This window comes from Styela clava, chromosome 4, assembly GCF_964204865.1.
Source record: "Styela clava chromosome 4, kaStyClav1.hap1.2, whole genome shotgun sequence".
NCBI classification, from domain to species: Eukaryota; Metazoa; Chordata; class Ascidiacea; order Stolidobranchia; family Styelidae; genus Styela; species Styela clava.
The window spans coordinates 14121281-14140992 of NC_135253.1; the positions used below are offsets into that span (position 1 = coordinate 14121281).

At 35.7% G+C, this 19712-nt stretch overlaps 2 protein-coding genes across 3 annotated transcripts; one reads left to right on the forward strand and one right to left on the reverse strand.

The window, feature by feature from the left end:
* Nucleotides 1-4039: 4039 nt before the first annotated feature.
* LOC120326405 (TATA box-binding protein-associated factor RNA polymerase I subunit B-like) lies at nucleotides 4040-6636 on the forward strand. The gene is made up of 4 exons (XM_039392687.2): nucleotides 4040-4938; nucleotides 5003-5091; nucleotides 5386-5546; nucleotides 5831-6636. The coding sequence occupies exons 1-4, from the start codon at nucleotides 4182-4184 to the stop codon at nucleotides 6603-6605; spliced, it is 1782 nt and encodes a 593-aa protein (XP_039248621.2). The 5' UTR covers nucleotides 4040-4181; the 3' UTR covers nucleotides 6606-6636.
* A 955-nt stretch (nucleotides 6637-7591) lies between these two features.
* LOC120326126 (eukaryotic translation initiation factor 5-like) lies at nucleotides 7592-14592 on the reverse strand. 2 transcript variants are annotated; one of them, XM_039392358.2, is made up of 11 exons: nucleotides 14433-14592; nucleotides 13671-14076; nucleotides 13049-13130; nucleotides 12426-12598; nucleotides 11817-11984; nucleotides 11003-11098; nucleotides 10104-10310; nucleotides 9679-9810; nucleotides 9456-9563; nucleotides 8871-9041; nucleotides 7592-8725 (listed from the first exon to the last, which is right to left on the reverse strand). In XM_039392358.2, the coding sequence occupies exons 2-11, from the start codon at nucleotides 13743-13745 to the stop codon at nucleotides 8588-8590; spliced, it is 1350 nt and encodes a 449-aa protein (XP_039248292.2). In that variant the 5' UTR covers nucleotides 13746-14076; nucleotides 14433-14592; the 3' UTR covers nucleotides 7592-8587. The 2 variants fall into 2 exon arrangements, with proteins under 2 accessions (XP_039248292.2, XP_039248293.2); XM_039392359.2 differs by having other exon boundaries at nucleotides 13671-14073; nucleotides 14433-14590.
* Between the last annotated feature and the right edge of the window lie 5120 nt (nucleotides 14593-19712).

The window sequence follows — 19712 nt, forward strand, 5'->3', positions numbered from 1 at the left end:
GCAACCCTTAATTTTGGCCCGCGGGCGACAAAAGGTTGCCGACCCCTGCCGTAGATGTTGCAAATATTCTGTCAGAGGTGAAGCTAAATTTGCAGGGAAAAAATTTGTATTTAAAAAGAATGTTTGCGATTTTTACGAGAAATGTCTATCGTATATAGAGCTGCACGATGAAGCCCACAATGCTGCCAGGCCACACATATGGACAAATTTGAAGAGTAAAATAAACTGGACTGAAGTGTTTGGTCTGCAAAATTGATAAATGATATGTTTGGTTAGCTGATCAGGTTTTGAATAGCGATGCACTTTTTGACAAATACTGATAAAGAGATATTTATCTGAGCATGGTTCAAATGCAATTTAACTTACTTTGCCGGTTGAAATTAAGTGGACAGAGATGTTTAACGTTTTTTCTAACAGAAATATTAGCATTTCGAATTTGCAGCAAATTAGTTGATTTGGTTTTTCGGAACATCGGCATCTGTTAAAGGAATTTTTCCATTGTTTAAAAATTTTGGTCCGAAAGCAGGTGCAGAATGCCAGAAGAAAATATAAAACCACTCCGTAACCTGCAAATTTAATGGTGATGTCTCTTGTTATCAGTTTTATGACAAAATCAAAACAAGAATTTTTGAGAAAGGTTCCATCTACGGACAAATACTTTTGGTCTAAATGAATAATACAAACTAATTTTTTGTGTTTTTTCTAATTCAATCATCAGTAGAGATTTACAGCCGTATATACCCGCAATGGCATGGTAGACGTTCCAATATTATCAAGATTGGCAATCGACCGACTGTTTACCAAATCGCACCGTCCCGGTTTTTTGTTTCAGATTTATGGTAAGCCTAGTTATAACAAAAGAGGTTATAATCATATTACAACCAGCTGTAATTGAAATCGACATTTTCAATACATCATAGAACTCTAATTAAGCCCTTATCCTTGTTTTCCAAAATAGCCTTTTTTCATACATTTCAGGTTCTGTAGGTGGACAGAGGTACACCCGTATTGCACAAGGCAGCTATGTCACCGAACGAACTCTAACCAATTTAACATTTTGGAATACGCCCACCATCACACCTAAAATTACCGTGCATGGGTTCACAGGTTTGAATTCTGTGGAGATAATTATGTACGAAGGATGCTGAACTCATCACCGCCAAAGGGTGGTTCACGTAGCCGCTGGTCAGTTGCCGGTTCCTCCACCATCAATTCCATGCATATGAACCAATAACTGGCTGATCCAATACCTGTCACGGACTAATAACCGGACGATAGGAGTGGTACACCATATATATGATATGATTGAATTGTCTTCCATCCTCCTGGAATAAATATGATAATCACACCAATTCTAATTATTCGCATTGTTGCACCAGCGGTACTTCCCATGAGATAAATAATGATTTATTGCCGATTCGCCATTACATACAAGTACATAATGCTGTAAGAATAAACAAACAACAATAATCATGGAATATAATAGGAATGGAGCCGACAAGACTTCAAGCTCGATCGAGAAAAGTTTCTATCAGGACAAGATACTCTCGAGCAAGCATCTTAATTGCTGTAGGGAGAAAATAAATTTTAAGCAATAATTAAGCGGGTTAGGAATTCTCAAAAATTCATTCCTCAAAAAGTACTAAAACGAGAATGGCTTAGGGCTAATTAGATTTTTCTCAATTTATTTTTACTTTAATTTAGACAAAAATTAAATCAAATTGTGATCATGAGACAATTTATATGGATGGGTGGAAAAATATCCTGGTTCTAAAGCTATATATATAGTAAATATAAGATATACCGTATATATAATAACATCTTCAATAACTTTCTTAGAAACCTACACAAATCCATCTATAAAATTGTTAACTTATATATATATATTTTATGAATCTGAGGGAGGATAAATTAAGAGACCCTTCAGGGCAGGGGTCTACAACCTTTCGTCTATAGACGCCGCATTACGTTTTTGTAAAAAGACAACGGCCGCCGAAGAGATTGGTCTCATTTAATACTCTATTTAATTAAAGAATTCGTTTTTATTGATATCTTATTGACTTGCGTCTACAACTTTTAGGAACTAATACGATTTAAACCAATGTAATGAATAAAATAAAAGTAACTTGAATTTGTCGACGAATGCAATATGTTCAATAAATTTTTCATTTACATTCGGAAGCGATGCCAGAGCACTGAGGGTTGATATAGTCTCTGCCTTGGAAATGTCTATGAGTCTGAAAAAAAATGTTAACAGCGCGATGTATTTTTTCTAGCGTAATTATTTTTGTGGTAGCATTCGAATGAGTTATTTCCCCGCGGATTCTTCTTGTCAAACGAGTATTACTAATTTTTGTGTCGGAGCGGACATCATAAGTTAATTTTTTTTTTTATTTCTTGCAGAACTGTATAAAAAGCACGACAAAAAAAAAAACCATAGTGGCCCTGTCGGAAATCTAGCTGACAGAATGCTGCGTGTTGTTGCTCTATGTCAGCAGAAACCAATGGTTCGCCCCGTCAATTTTACCAGTAATAGTATAGGGAGAGAGAGATAGATGTTGCTGATGTTGGGGATAAAGACTATCACCCTATATGTTTAAGTTCGATTCCCGCGTTATTGTTTTGACACGCGTTATGGAATGTGACTCCAATCTGAACTCCTTCAGACGATAATAAGCAAACAGTGTTGATGCTAATCGTTGTTGTATATTCTAGGAAGATGCACAATCCAAATTTCCGAAAACAGATAAAATTGAAACACACTTTAATCTTAACACAGTAAATCAGGAGTGAATCAAAACACATCACACTTAACGCAGTAAAACAGAAGTGAATCTAAACACAATATTATGCAGCCCTCTCGGCAAGCCGGAACGATACGTCATCAAATTGGTCGATACGAGAAAGGCAGTAATCAGTGTTGTAATCATGTAATCAGTAATCAGTGTTGCTACAATAAAATGACCTATTGTGGGAAATGGAACACACTATTAAAATGAAAGGGTTAAATACATTATAATTCATAGTTACACAATGCACATTCGCTACAATAGTATCGTTGTGACAATATTCAGCGACGATCAAATCAGCGACATCAAACGATTTTCTTGTACAGGTCGAACGCCACTAACTGTGGTCAAAACAATTGAGTACAGTTGACAAAGATTCCTCGGTGTTTGTACTAATTCTTTGTCTTGCAGGAGAAAGTCATTGTAAACCTCTCTCGGCTTCTTTTGTTGCAATTCTTGTGAAATTTTCTCGAGGGTGGCCGGTCTGGTACGAATATACTGTTCATCACATTTTGCATTACCGCCACAGTCGTCCGAACATTCGCTTCGGTATCCATTCCTACGATTTTATGCCTCTTTGGTGTTTGTGATGAGAAAACCAGTTGGAATTTCAGGTAACACCGTGCCTGGTTCACAACGGCAAACAATTTGAATACTTGTTCCAAGCATGGGAATTTTCTGTTTGGCTGAGGAACGCCTCGATTATTGGATGCTCTGCATGTATCGGATATGGGATGAGGCATGTCAGGAGTTACAACTCACAACCACAACACCAACAGTTTCAGAGTCCTTTCATGCATCAACATGTTCGTCTTCGCTCGTCGACTCGCCTGATATTAATTTGTCATCATTACAAAATGTTTCCGAGTCCGATAGGCTATAGGACATAGGGGAATCCGGAATTGAAATCGTATCGTATTTTCGACCTGGTTCTTCGAGAAGAGGTACAAAATCATTTGTTCTAAATTTTTTGGAGGAATCCTCATTTGGGTCCACATTACTGTCGTTTTCGATTGTTGCGTGGCTCTGACGTCACGGCCACAAATTTGGCAGATGCCATCTCAGAAAATCGTAGGTGTACTTTTGTGACGTCGTAGTGACGTAATTTTTGGATGACGTAGTCAGGTGGGTGGGGTTGGGATTGATATGTGCAAAAATCGTTATGCCACGCCCACTAGAAGTGCTTTAGGTACGAAACTACACGAGACCCCATGCGCCCATAATACTGTACCGTAATATGAGAAAATAAATTATCTTAGTTCAAATTAAATTTTTATTGTCTTATCTTGCCATGACATTTTACTGTCTCAACAACTACCACCCAAAAGTGAAGCACAAATATTTTTATACATTACTTGCACGTACAGAGTTAACTGCAGTTAGAACTGTAGAATGCCAGTTTGTAAGTTCTGCAATGGAACCGAATTCTTTTGTTTAGACGGCAAATTTTTTTGTGCCGAATGTGATACTCAATCTCAAGATTTTGTCGAAGAACAAGCACCAGAAATCCTTGCTGATAAATCGTTCACTACTAAAAAACTGAAGGAGCGGAAAGAAAAACAAGCTGGTGATAAAGGCTTGCCATGGAATTCCGTTGAGGGTTTCCAGTTGATTGTTAAAGCTCACGTAAAAGCTTTCATTGAACTTGGTATCAACCCTGCAATAGATGATGTCATGCAGCAAATATGGTTCAAATATGTACAAAAATCAGGCATGGCTAAAATGGATAGACAAGTTGATAAAGACCTAGATGCAGACATAAGATTTCGAGATTACTTTCTACAACATTTTAAAGATGATATTTTGCCGAAAAGAGATTCCAGCAAAAGCTTACGTTTGCGGATATCTAGAAGTGCAAAAAGAAAGTCTGGTGGTGATGAATTGGATAAGGAAGAAGAGTGGTTTTCTGTAGATTCTGATATTGCAACAGATCAAGAGACAGATGGCGCGTCATCTGCTTCGTGTTCTGAAGGTTCTGTAGACTCTGGAGGTTACAAACGTTCTTCAGTTCAACATTGGTATAAAATAAGTCACATGAGTAACATGAAGGTTATATGTTTCTGTTATCTTGCTCTGCGATGGTGTGAAGAACCTGTGACAATTGCTGACCTCATTTTTTGGGCTGAAACTGGAAGGATTCCTTATTATGGTGAGTTCTTCAACTGCTTAAATTCGTCTGACCACACATGTGTAAAGAAACTTTTATTTTATAGGAGCTGTGGATTCTTTTCTTCCACATATGAAAACTTCCCAACATGATCATGAAACTTTCTCTCGTTTGAGAAGATTAGAGCATACCAAGGCAAATGAATCTTTTCTATATTCCAGTATTACTTATATTGAATGGTTTTATGTGTTGATTTTTTTAATAACAATTCAATAAGAGTTAGAGCTGGTCTACATGAGTGCAATTTAAAATCTTTTGTTATATTTCCTATGTATGGTCATGTCAAGTTATTTGGAGCTGCTGTGTTGAAAGCAGCTTATGTTCAATTTTATTTTAACCTATTTAGAAAGGCATTTAACATTAGACCTGTAGACCATTGAGGAATTATGCATTTGGATACACTGTCATACCTATCTTTATGTTTTGTAGGTAATGTGGATGTCTAGAACACTGCGGAAATACATCAAAATGCCATACCTGCCTAAAGTCAACATCATGGAACTTGTTACACGCTATTTATACCAGTTGAATTTGCCTCTCGCACTGGCATCATATGCAAGTAATTTACTGCAGAAAATTGAATCTTCAAAGTATGTGATAAATATTGATTTCTCAATCTTATTCTCACGCCTTATATCTCAATTTGACAAGAAAAGAAGGTTATCAGGCTGTGTTCAAATTGAAAGAATCTATTTATGAAATATACAAATTTTCACCTATGACCTATAAGATGATTTTGATAATTTTACATTTTTGCAGTCACAAATTGGTACATTTCAGGAGCTCACGAACAACTTGAAAAAGTCCAGAATCCATTTTTTTTTATCAATAGGTATTGACTGACATTTAATATCTCACTCGATATGTCTTTTAGCTGGCCTAGAGGGAGCACCAAGTTTTACAACAGATATGAGAACCCTGTGAGCTGCCGCAGTCCTGAACTGATAGCAGTATCAATAATCGCAGTATTAATGAAGCTTTTGTTTGTTTTGAATGATCGAGACGAATGGAAAATTAACTTTGATCAAGAGACCTGCTCTATGCATCATGAAAATGAAAGACTTTGCAATGGTTTCACATGGCAAAACTGGGTTAAACAACATTTGCTATATCAGAGGCATCATATTGAAAATGAATATACGTTATTTGATCATACTAATTTAAATCAAGTTGGGGATCTACACGCATGTATGGAAAATTATGTGTCTGTCATTTTAAAGGGTACTCATGTGCGATCAGAAGGTGGAAAATTCAGCTGGAAAAAAGTGCAAGATTTCGCTGAGACAAAACAATTTGCATTCAATCGTCTTGTGGAAAAACAGGGCAGTGAAGATGTCAAGCAGGAAAAAAAAGAAAAACGACAATCTATAATGAATGCCTATAAACTTTTAGGAAGAGGAAATTGTAATGAAGATTATGAGGATTTAACTCCCATGTGTATTAGTCTTGCTTTCCAGGCAATGAATGAAAGAGATTCTCACTATGTCCGATATAGAGAACCTCAAGGAAATGATGACTCGTCAGACTTTCACCAATCTTATTCATTTTTGTTGAGCATACTTTGCAACCTAATGCACACAACATCACAGAGCGTTCATGATTATATATGGACCACTGAATCTATCACTGTGGCTAAATATCTTGAATAATTTTTCTTTGATATAAATAGTCATGCCTTTATGTGTTAACTCAATTTGAGGTGTAGTTTGGGGAAATAGCGCAATGAAGTTGGCTCAATATGCAGAGCTTTAGGAATATTGTAGCCCATCAGGCCATCGCAAAGCTGATTACTCCAATGTGGATTTGTGCTGCGGTTAAGTCTTATATTGACATAGATGAGAGGGTCGAATAACTTTTGTAAGCCCTGGGCTGAAATCAATTATATCTTCAGCAGGAATGTACAAAATTACTAGTAACAATTGTACGTGGTGTTACCTACTTTGAACAGCAATGTACAAATAATGCATGTAGTATACTTAGAAGCCTATATTTGGCTTATTTCGTTCACAAGCTAAGAATTCGCAACCATGGATATATTTGCGGTGATGGATATTTGCATCCATGGTTATTTTAACATATCAGATATATTGAATCCCATTGCTACCTAATGAGGTTATGAAAAAGCGGGATTGAGAACTCTGATTGCGCTGTACTCACCACTGAAGCTTTACGAAACTTGTTATATTTAACCAACCAAAATTACAATCAAACTCATGGCACGATCTTGGCTGTTGTTAATTCAAGCTATTCTCATCTGATCAATACACGTTTGGGGACAGGGACCAGGTAACATGCATCTGCGGCTATCGGAGTGTACATCTAAATGTTTCCGTCAGGCTGGAAGAGGGACCAATTAACATACATTATCCCCTTTCAATTGGTGCATACACCAAAGCTTCTTTATCACGGATTCAAAGAATATTTTGTGATAAGCCCAATCTTTGCAAGTATACCACATGACACTATTCTCAACGTATGCTCCTCTTATGAAAGAGAAATTAGGTTAGAAATTTGAGTTAAGGAAAAAGAAATTAGGCTGAAGACCTCCGTCCCACTTACAAAATAGAAATTGCTATGCTGTTGAAAGAGGAAGTAGGCTGAAGACCTCGGTGCCACATATAATAAAAAAAAGAAATTGCTATTTATAAGCATTTTATTATGCTACAAGTCACACCAAATCAAGGAATACACAAGGGAAAAAGCTAATGGCATCAATACAATCAAAAGAACTCCTCAAAAATTCAAACGAAAGAAATATCTTCACCACACCTCGTTCAAATCTCGTTACACAAAGCATCTTCATTCAAAATCAGCATACACATGGAAAAAGTTTATCTGTTTGAAGTGGCTTTTCGACAAAACATGAAATCATTATCTTTAAACTACAGGTCCCAGTAAAATAAATCTGATGTTGCCAGATTGAAATAGAAATAATAAAACACACAAATGCAGACCTCAAAAATTAATTTAGTCCAAAATTTTGTATAGTACTTTCCCGGTTGTCATTTGAAATCATAACTGGTTTTTATACATGCTTTCGAATTGCTGGTACCACAAATGTAAACAATAGAATATTAGGTACATAAAAATATTAAACAGAAGTTAATATATAACATAGTAGTCTGATATTGTATCAATATTAGGGATACAACAAAAACAGCATATTGATAGCAAAGTATAAATGGCCCGTTGGTCTAACAAAGTCAAATTTTCCAGTTAGGTTAAGAATGAAATCAGTGAATAATTAATCCTAGTTTTACACATTGGTAAACAGAAATGCTTTTATCATAAATTATCCATACCAGGGCACTTTGCAAGTGAAGATGCTATAAAATCAGAATATTACATTTTACAGTATGTTAATAAAACTGGCATCTTGTTTCGCATTGAATATGATGTTCCAGATCCAGATATATTAATAGCAGCAGCAAAGACAAAGTGACAATCATTTGTTGGATTACTTCAAACTTCATAAATGGAAAACAAATGTATATCATTATCAAGGTGCAACCTGAGTTTGGCCCATGATAACTCAAACTCTGAAACCATCTATTAGGTATTTCTGGCGAAAGTTATTAACAATTGTTAAGAATACAAATAATAATGATGTAAAATACAAGAATGAGGAGCTTTAAATGTCTTCAATATCAAAATCATCGTCTTCATCACCACCGTTTACGTTCTCCATATCTGCCTTTTCTTTTTGTTTTCCTGCTTCTTCTTCACGCTTCAGTTGCTGCTCGGATTTGGACGTGTAAACAATTTCAACCTGAATAAATATAAATCAAAAAAGATTGAGAGAAGGTCGTTATACTGATTCAGTGTGCAAATCCAAATTAAAGACAAAGTGTATTGAAGCTTACACCTCTTCAAATACATAAAACTCAAAGAAATAAACGACCAGGTATAATTACCTCATCTTCTTCATCACTGGACTCTTCTTCTGCTTCCTTCAGCCACTTGATGAATGGGGCAGCCTTTTCATGTATGGCACGACTCAATTCCTTGGTAACATATTTCTTACTTGGTTTTTCTCCCCATTCTAACATGACCTCTTCGTCCACAATATCCAAGTCATAGAGTTCCTGGGTTTACAATTATATTACATTTTTATGGTTCTATACCAAATTCGAATTTCTGACCACGATAACAACACTGTTAGGCCACTGCACTGTCAGCAAAATTACCAGTCAACGTCAAATGTTAAAAAAATGCACAGAACAGTTCATAAAGATATACCCAGAAACCAGGTATCATACAAACCAATAAAATTTTGTGTGCAATATATGGATTAGCGTACTAAATAAATGCTGGGGAAATTGATTTGTTTTTTTTATAAAGAACAACAATTCACCCATATGCCCATAGATAAAAGTATTCATATTGCACAAAGTTTCTTGCCGAGACATCACAAATTATGCTCTCTCTATAAAGCATATCCAAAAAAAGTATTGATGGTTCCAGAATAAATTCGTTTGCCAATCAAAATATGATGGTACCTTGAGTATATGCATAACCTTTGGTAGAAGAACATCCTGATGCAACTCAATCATTTTCTCCACAGCTCCCATTAGAGATTTTTGAGCTTTCACATTTCCATGGCAGAGCTGAAAAGTATTCAAAAATGATTAATCTCACATGCAACAACATGAAATATAACATTCATAAAGCAAATCAGTACACAGCCACTATATTAAGTGATGTAGTTGTAATACAACTTACTCTCAGGAAGTGATTCTTATAAGTTCTGATTTGTTCTCTCATGTTTTGGTTGAACAAGACTTCCACTAAAATAAGTGGTGCTTTGTTACGAATGTCCAGACGTTCAGACTCTGCAACTATCTCTTTGTCAGCCTAAAAACAATAAATATAAAATCAATGTTAGCAAAAATATACCCAAATAGTGATGATATGGGTTGAGAGTCTTAGGATGTTCAGATTCGGCATGCGATTGCGAACACATTCATAATTATTCTACTTTTTTAAATAAAATATAATTTGAATTTTTTTTCTCATTTTGAGCTATTTATTATAGTCTGACTGAAAATTAATCCAACTCCTGAAACCAGATAACTTTGCTACATTATACGCACTCTAGTTACCGGCAACATCGAAGTGTTTGTTCAAATTTAATATTAATAGCCTACCTTCAAAATGGTTCCATCATCAACTCTTGTTTTGACAAGAGTATACAACAAATCAGCTCTTTCTGAGGGAGTTTTTTCCAGATCATCATTCAAGGTCATAACTTTTGCTCCACTTGTTATTTCTTGCATTCTTGCAGCAACTGCTTCGGCAGAAACATCGACAGCCCAGTCATCATCGTCATCATCCTTCACATTTTGTTTTTTCTCCTAAAGTTTTGATTTCAGGTTTGTTAAAACTCACCCAGACATAAGAGAACGATAGGGCATCAAGTTTTAGTAAAATTCCTTACTCAATGCCAGTCAAATGTAATTGACATATTGTAATATCCATATCAAAAAGACATTCTTGTCTACGATTCCCTTTTTGGCAAATCATGTTTGTTTCACTCTTGTCTACACATTCCATTGGTCAGTACTTCAGCTTCACACAACTCCAATTTTAATACATGTATGTGATAAAGAGTACGACTACCAAAGCAAAATTTTGAACATATAATATTTATATATGTAGATATCTGCACCAATTTATTGTGACAGACATATGAAAGAAAATAACAGCATCACATGCAAGTGTGAATTTGCATGAAAAACCTTTATGTATGTTTAAGTATGACTGCTTCCAAGTAATTATTTAAAATTGGTGTCAATCAATACTTAGCATATAAAAGCATTGCGTGGCTACCTTCCTGCCAGCTGCAATTTATCAATTAATTGTTAAGGATATAAAACTTCCTGAATACATGAGGAATATCATCCAAGTACTTAGAAGGCTCGTGACAAATGACATGAAATATCTTTTGCAAAAATAAATTAACACCCACATAGTTGGTGCATTGGCTTGGCCAGATTGTCATTGCTAGTTTAAGTTAAAGTGCCTAAGTGATTCTCTTTCAGCAAACCTTATTTTGCTTTGGATGCTTTCCATTCTGTTGCTTATGGTTGTGGTTGTTATGGTTGGTATCTTCTTCACTGGAATGTTCTTTTGACTCCCGCTCCTAAAAATAAATATAAATCAATCATAAGAAAATTGGTGCATCAGTAATATGCTTTATTGCTTGAGTTCAGGAGAGTTTATTATTACAGAAATAGAACTCTGACAAATAATATGATCTTTTTTGTTTGCCTTGCGTAAATATTACTTCAAATGTATTTTAATCACTTCCGACATGCTTTTGACAAAAGGAAATACAATTCAAACATGAATCATTAAAATTTGAAATACACCATATTTGCATTGCATCAAAAATAAATCTTAAGAACACTGCAGGAGCATATAATTAAAGCACAAACATATTCATTACTCAAGGGTAAAAGTACCATAGTATTGACTATTGATTATTTATGTATTCAAGTTATAAGATTTTTAAATATCTTAAATTCAAATTACTGGTTTGACATGTCATTAAACAACAATTCATATTATTTAAATGAATGAATTGAGAGTGATTTTTGCAGCCATGATACCTGGAAATGTAATCATAGACATTGGTGCAAATTACCATAGCAGAGAATTCCCCTAATCATTATGAAGTATTGATTTTTAAATCACACTTCTGATTCGGAAATGTGGATCAATCAACAGTTTGGATTTGAACAATGATAGGTCCTTCTCTGAATTTAAAAGGCGTTCCATCGTCACACTTGGTGATATTTTGTTTGATGCCTATTAAAAATCCAGAATTGCAGAAATACAGAGAATTTTTGTGAACTCACTCTTCCTTTCTTTTGCTCTTTCTTAGTTTTGGTGCCTCCACTATTTTCTTTTCCAAAGGATTGAGGGGGATTTTTGATCATATAGGTGCAAAGTTTATGTCGAAGATCAGCCATGCTTTGGTCTCCACAAGCTTTGCAAATTAATCCAATGGTCCCCTTTTTTACAACCTGAAAACATTGATCATAAACAAAGAGTGCTCAAACCAGACAAGTTTGCCTCGGGGTGTTCTATTTTAATTGAATCTTGATACAAACATAATCTCACACTTTAATAAAACTAATTTATATTTAACAAATTTAAGACTCCTTGTCAGACGTAAATATTTTCAGCGCTAAAATATTCATAAGTAAATATTGCTAACTAGCACCAGTTTACACGAAGCGATGAATATTTAACACATCTTTCACAAAGACTAAGTGGAGTTTTGAATATACATCAAATTTCGTGGTAATATTAACGAAAAAATATTGAATGCTTTTGAGCTAATTAATTCAAATATTAAATAAAAATAGCAATTTGATTACATTAAAATGTTGTCTCTTATTAATTACCTTGGCAAGAACTGATACTGAACTAAAAAGGTAGGATAGCAATTAGAGAATACAAACCAGGGTGGTCTCTGGGTTATCACATTGTTGACAAAGCACATATTTCTTGATAAATGTATCGAGCAGGTCTTGTAGTTTAGGGGCATCATGGGACCCATTCACGATGTAGCGATCATTTTTAATATCAAATTGAGTCTGGGCTCCTAATTCACATCCAAAATATTTGCAGGCATCTAGGATAAGGTACAATAAAAAAGGTTATTTAATTGTAAACTATTATTTAATATAATAAACCATTAATTCAGCACCAGTTAAAGATGTGCTCTTATCTCATTTATAGCTAGTATTAGCAAAATAAATAATCTAGAGATGATTCCTATGGCCATTTATAAGCAATTGCAAAAAAACAGGACATAAAAGTTCTGGTTCTGGAAATTATTTAATTTGAATCCCCTCCTCAGTTTCAGTACAACATCACCTTTGCATTGATAGGCTACAGACATAGCATTGATTTTTTCATAAACCAGAATAACACTCGACTACAATATGACTCGATACAAATATTGTAAAATGATGAAAAATTTTATCATCAACCCCCGCCTTCCGCACACAAATTACACATGTTTGTATGCCAACAACCAACAGGTAAATTGCACTAGTATCCATTCAATTTAGAGACATACATGTTGGTGGTCTTCCGAGTGCTTTTGCGATGTCCACCATATTAACGATGACTGTTTTGATGCCATTACCTTTTCCCTCTACCTAAATTCAAAATATAAAAATAGTATTCAGTCAAACTGTCAAAAATCCTGTTGCATACATGATTAAATAAGAAGGCAACTATTACTTGAAATAGTCATAATCCTACAAGACGAACGATATAAAAAAACTTCTTTCGTTAACAAGAGAGTTAACAATGCTCAAATATATGGACACGAAAGGCCAAATCAAAGTAGTACGGGTAAGCAATCTGCCACAGTAGACTACCGCTACGGCAGTTGTTATGGGTTACACAAAAACTGAACGGTCCCCAAGTACACGATTTTTAATGAAGTCATTGTACACAAAAAAGAATCCTACAGAGCCCACAGAAATTTTTCAAATGAATAAAAGTAATCGCGAAAAATACAATCTTCAACCACTGAAATTTCAAAGCAATTGGTCCAGTAGTTAATGATAAAAAAGTGATTTTCATCATAACAATAAAAGGGGAAAATACCAACAAGAACAACAACATTATAACAAAACAATCCATATGTATACTCCATGTCCAATAAAAGATATTGAAAAGCAACCTTGTACCTTGGCTAGAATACTTGGCATTTTATAGCGGTAAAATTGATCCTTGACATCTCTGTTGACATTAAGTAGAGCCATGATGACGTTTTGTTGCTATTTTTGATGGCTTTGTGCTTAGAAGCTTTATTTTTTATATTGGACGTTTTTCCACAATAATGGATTTTTGGAATGAACTTTGCGTGTCGATAATTGCGCTTGCTACTGTGCTTTAAACACTGGCAAGAATATTTTCTTATTAAATGTTTCTCATCGATTTCAATATCATCGGCAGGAGAGGAATATAACTCTCTTCGTTTGATGGAAATCCCATTCAGAAATAAACAGACGCCACATGGACATGTAAAGTGGTTTGTTTGAGAACCCTCCAGTCTTCTCCGACAGTGAACCGCTATTGAATTTGCAGAATCTGCTACAAGAGTATAAAAGGAAATATTTACTTAGAGAAAGAAATAATGTTGAGATTTCAGTGCTGAAATATATAAGAAGTATTTCTATTCTAATTTTACCAATCAACACAATTAATTTCCGAATTGTACAGTATATTTGAATCTATATAATTTGATTTATACTAATTTTCATATATAATATTCTAAAAAACCTTTCGGATATACCAATTTTTTTAACAATTTACTATAGCGAGACAGATACAAATCATATATTAAATATCGAAAAGCCTTCCAAACAACTACAAGATATTGCATCTAAATTCAGAAATTCTGAATTCAAATAAACTAGAGAATAATAAAAATGAGGAAAGCAACTTACCGTTCCTTGCAAGACAATACATAAACTCTTCAGGTCGATGCACCGAACCGTGAAGAAGTAGTTGCAAACAGATGCCGAAAAAATCACAAAAATGTCTATTAAAAAATGCTGCCTGAAGTAAAAGGCAAGCGTTAAGTTTACTTAAATAACCTGAACAGTGGCATGGTCGGCCCGCGGGTAAAAAAGACTCCAATGAACAGAAATTAATTGAGAAAAATTGATCGCAATCAATTGTCGGATTGTTCTGTAAATTATTGATATAACATTGACAGAGGTTTCTCAACCTTCAGACCTTTATTTTCTCATTTAATCCATTTTCATTCCTAAATATGAATAACATATTCTCCTTCCACGAAATAGTACCGGTACGGTTTAGTTATGAGCTTTCGTTAGATCGTACCATAGTCTAACTTCTTCAGATAAAACAAGATATGGCTTAATCAAACAGCAATAATGATTTATTCTTAATTAGTCTTATTTTTTAACTTTTACAAATACCAGAATACCGGTACCGGTACCCAATATAATAACCGTACAATGACTAATGGCAGAATGGGCAAGAAGGGGAATTTTCACGCAGAATTGCGAATGTACCGGTACCGTACGGTAGATATTTAAAACTGATATTAACCGTATTCTAGTATTCGGCATTCAGACAGTGGAATCATACCGGTGAAACCTACAGTATTGGCCGCACAGTTACAAAAAAAATATTTATTTAAATTAAATCCGCGCATGTACGGCTTACGGCATTGTCTGATTGTAAGCTGTCCATACCAAATACTGAAATATCTGAGTCCAAAAGTTGAATTCTAGAATACATAACTATTAAGATCACTTTTAAACACAATGTAATGGAAAAATACTACACACATCTCCTTAACGAGAAACAAAGAACCTGCCAAACTCAACGCTTCAAGTACCGAAGCGTGGCAAGGGTGAAGGAACAAGAACGAGGTTGGAAAGACATCGCAAACATTTCGCAATGAGCTGTCAAAGTCCCGGATGTACAGTAACCACGGCGCTCAGCATGCGTTGGTACGATATTTTCGGTGACCGTATTTTCCGTTCTTTTGAATGTGGGAGTATGAATACAAAATAGGTATGGATGCACACAAACGAAAAGTAAGTGTCTATATGCATCAATGCAATATATTTCAATGGTTTTCATTTCATTTTCAATAGTTTTTCATTATAATAGTCATTCGTGATTGAGAACAGTCCTAGTTATAAACAGTGGAATATGTTTCTATCCCGAATATCAAATTAGGCCAACGGCTTCGGACATATAAGACTGTACGTGCTGATTAGTGGTCCCGCTTGCATGGAATTTAATTTAAAAAAAGATTTTTGCACTTGAGCAAAACTCAAACCAGCGGATATCAAGCTTTGTAGTCTGCTATATCATCGGCTCAAAGTTCGTGAGCCTACAGCCTTGTTTTGTGGGGATCCCCATGGCAAGGAAATTGCTGCCAAAGTGCATTTTTGCGGTTTTCAGCAAATATTGGTACCCACAAATTTGAGTTCAAAATGCTTGTTCTACTGATGCTGTGATGGCTTTCATAGAAGTACAACTTTATTTCTTCATTCAACTTTCGGATAGTGTTAGTTGCAATTTTCTCACTTTTGGTGACGATAAAACTCTTTATTACTGGTATGATATTAAGTCCGATGATTAACTTCGTCCGGTGAATTCTAGATGGCGAACATACTCAACTTCATCTAGAATTATCCGTCGCCTGCATATATCATGGTATTTGTCAATAACATTTCGCATAATGTCAGATGCTGTTACTTGCCCTGACAATATAGGCCGCGAGCCGAGGCCCTGAAAAACGCTTAGAAAGTGAGTTCGTAGCGCACTTCAGGTAACTAACTGAAAATGATTTTAAAATGTTCCTTAAAAATTCAGTAACAAATATTGCCTTGTTTCCACTTCCATAAGTTGCACGTTTTACGGAAAAGACGCTTTTACTACAAGAAATATGTGCTACGATCTGTCCTATATTCTCTACATTTCCGGTAATGAACAATGACTTCTGCATGACGTAACAATTGAATCGAATCACCTGTTAGCGAGCGGATGAATCCTAGTTATTACTGCTCGATCTTGCGTTGAGTTGGGCAGCCTTTCCATAGCCCTGTTTAGTTATTATTAGTTAAGTTATGCTAAGACGTTGTTAAAAAGTATAAGTAAGTTATTAAACACTTGTAGGTCCTTACCACGGATATGGGCCGTGAGACGAAGCCTTGAAAACCCCAGAAAATGAGTTTCGTAGCGCACATCTGGTAACTAAATAAATTCTTCAGTTTTGTGTGAAAATGAACATATTGAACGCATTACAGCTTGTTCCACAATCTTGATGCGAAATTGAATATAAGAGGTTCCCGGAAATTCAATATCCATAAGTTTACAACACATACATAAGAACTATGCAATTCGAGAGACCTACAGCACACTAACACAAATGTATTCCTGTAATGTTTTGCCTGACCAAAATCAGACTTCCTCAGTCAATCATAATTTATTAGGTAGATTACGAAAAATATGGCATAATGCAGGGGCGGATCAAGCCCCTTCGGTGCCCTAAGCACTGAAGACTTTGGTGCCCCCTCATGTGTAATTTAATCATGAAAACAATAAACCACATAAGTGTAATATCCATTAAAAATAATCACAACCAACAGTAAATAAAACAACTTTTACAAACATTTTTAGGTGTTTTAACTGTTATATATAGACGATATATATATCGGCCGTTTACTGCCGATATCATATATCGGCAAACACGCAATATCGGGCCAATATATCGGTTGAGCTCTAATCCTGAGGGAGTGTGACAATGAAGATTCATGCCTCCAGTCTCAACGTGAATCGAAATACCAAAGGATACAAGTCACAACTGTAGTTTGAAATTTTACCGGTACTTTGTTGTCTATCTCAGTGTGGTTCAAAGTTGCTAGGTTGAAGGACCGCAAAAACTTTTGAGGTGGTGAAAACCCAAAAGTGATCGAAATATCGCGAGTTTACTTACTTTAAATTTAATGAAAAACGAGAGTTTACGGTTCTAATCAGACTATTATTATGTTGCATGGGTGGCGTTCTTTTGAAGAAGATATATGAAGCCTTTCGTTATTTTAAAGTTAATTCCCGAGAATTACCGTTGTATTTTGCGCATCTCGCTTCAAATTATATTCTTTCGTGACAGATATTACTTGAAATCAAACTAGACACTGTATGACGGGCAAGGAAATACGTTTCCGCCCCAACTTCCCTTATGTCACCTTTCTCGCGACACTCAGGATTTGGACCACCCTGGTCTACCTTATCAAAAAACTCCCGACTTCGCTGACCACTAGATCGTTGAAATGCGATCGTGGAACCGCCACATAGTGTAAATAGTTCATTGGTCCAATTGGTGGAGAGAATTTTTTTTTTTAAAACAAAAATGCAGCAACAAGGAGAATAATAGAAAGAAAAAACAACAACAATTTAAGAAAACGACTCATAGGCCCATTTCGCGTCCAAAAAAAAAGTTTCAGTGTATATTTTCAATAAAGAAGGTTAATATGATACTTGAAGACGAAAAATAAGCGAACATTTTGAGGTTTGAGTCGTCTGGTGAACTCGTAATATTTTAATAAACACCAATAAACTATATAAAATTCTGCTCTAAAATTTCTGTGGTGCCCCTCTTTGCTTGGTGCCCTAAGCACGTGCTTATATTGTTTAATGGTTAATCCGGCGCTGCATACATGTAACCAACAACAAAAAATACTTTAATTGTGTGACAGGAGTCGCGAGTGACCTCGAAAGGTCTTCAAGCAGCGACACCAACAACGCTGATTCACATTAGCGAATAAATTTTATGTAATAGCCACAAGCAGTTTACAACAAGAACAGCATAAAAAGCTACATCCATTTTTAGAAGCTATCAAACGTATTTATTTTTAAGCAATGAAGTCACAAATTAATATCGTGAGCACGAAAACACAAAAAAAAAAAGTTATTTCTCACTTAGAAATTTACCGGAAAAGTCAAGAAAATCAAATGAACGTACAATATGTACATAATAAAGTGAACAGAAATATTACAATTAGTCTTTTTTTAGTTTATGTGGTTATGTATTTGAACAAAGACAATATTATTTCTAGAAATAGGACTACGACACTAACAAATGTCCAAAAAAACAAACAAATAAATGATACTTATTAAATCAACTGCAATATCTAATTCACTTTCCTCTGAATTGTTTTCGAAATCCACTATCTCGAAAATCAACTTTTCCTCTATAAGTGTATTGTGATTTTTGCAGTCAATACAAAACAAAAATCTGTGCAATTTAAGTTGATTTTGGCACACTCGCATAAACTATTTAGACTATTTTTCTTACACTTGCAGTTTGCCAACTCAAGAACTGATTTGAGGGCCACATGCTTCTTCAGTGAATTATTGTTGGGTGGAAGACAGTGGCGTAGCAAGACTCTCGTGCAAATGACCCTAAAAACTCTCGGACATAAGCTAAAACAACGCTTTTTTTTTATTTCGTCAAAAAGCATAACATGTCGCTATTAAAAGGCAATGATAACCGGGTGTTGGACACGTGGTGTAACACCCGAGTTATCTTCATGCCGCTCTTGATCAGGAGATTGTTAGTGGTGATCGCGAAGTTCTCCTCCGAGGAGACAGCCCAGCAAAGACCGATACGGCGACCCATAGGGCGCAGTTGGCCCCACAGATCACCACACGGGCCAATGCGCCGCTTATCTGGCTCACAAGAGTTATCACGATTGAGAAAGTCGATTACTAGGGCCTGCGTCGCTTCCTGGACTCGATAAAACCTCGCCCAGCCGAGCACGAGCAACCGAACGGACCATAAGAGTCGGGAAAATTCAAAGTTTTGAACGCATGGGTGACCCGAAATATGTCCGCTTCGAGGGCAACATTCAGGACGCCCAGACCCCCCACCGCAGCCGAGGAATGAAAAAACGGCTGACAGGTACGGACTGGTAATCGAAAAACGGTCCGCATTAGACAGCGAATGCTCGCGTCCAGCCGCTCGAGGTCGCGCCGACGAGAATACCGTATCCGTAATTGGAAGAAGAGCTTAGGTAGAACTAACCTCTTCAGCGCCAACAGTTTTTGAAACGGAGTGAGCTCAGAAGCAAAGAGCTTCCGAATGTAAATTAAAATTTGGTTTAAAAAGTCACTCCGTCCGACGATCCGGTATCCCATATTCTTGCCAAGGTACCTCCAGAAGTCATCTCGACCGAGAACAG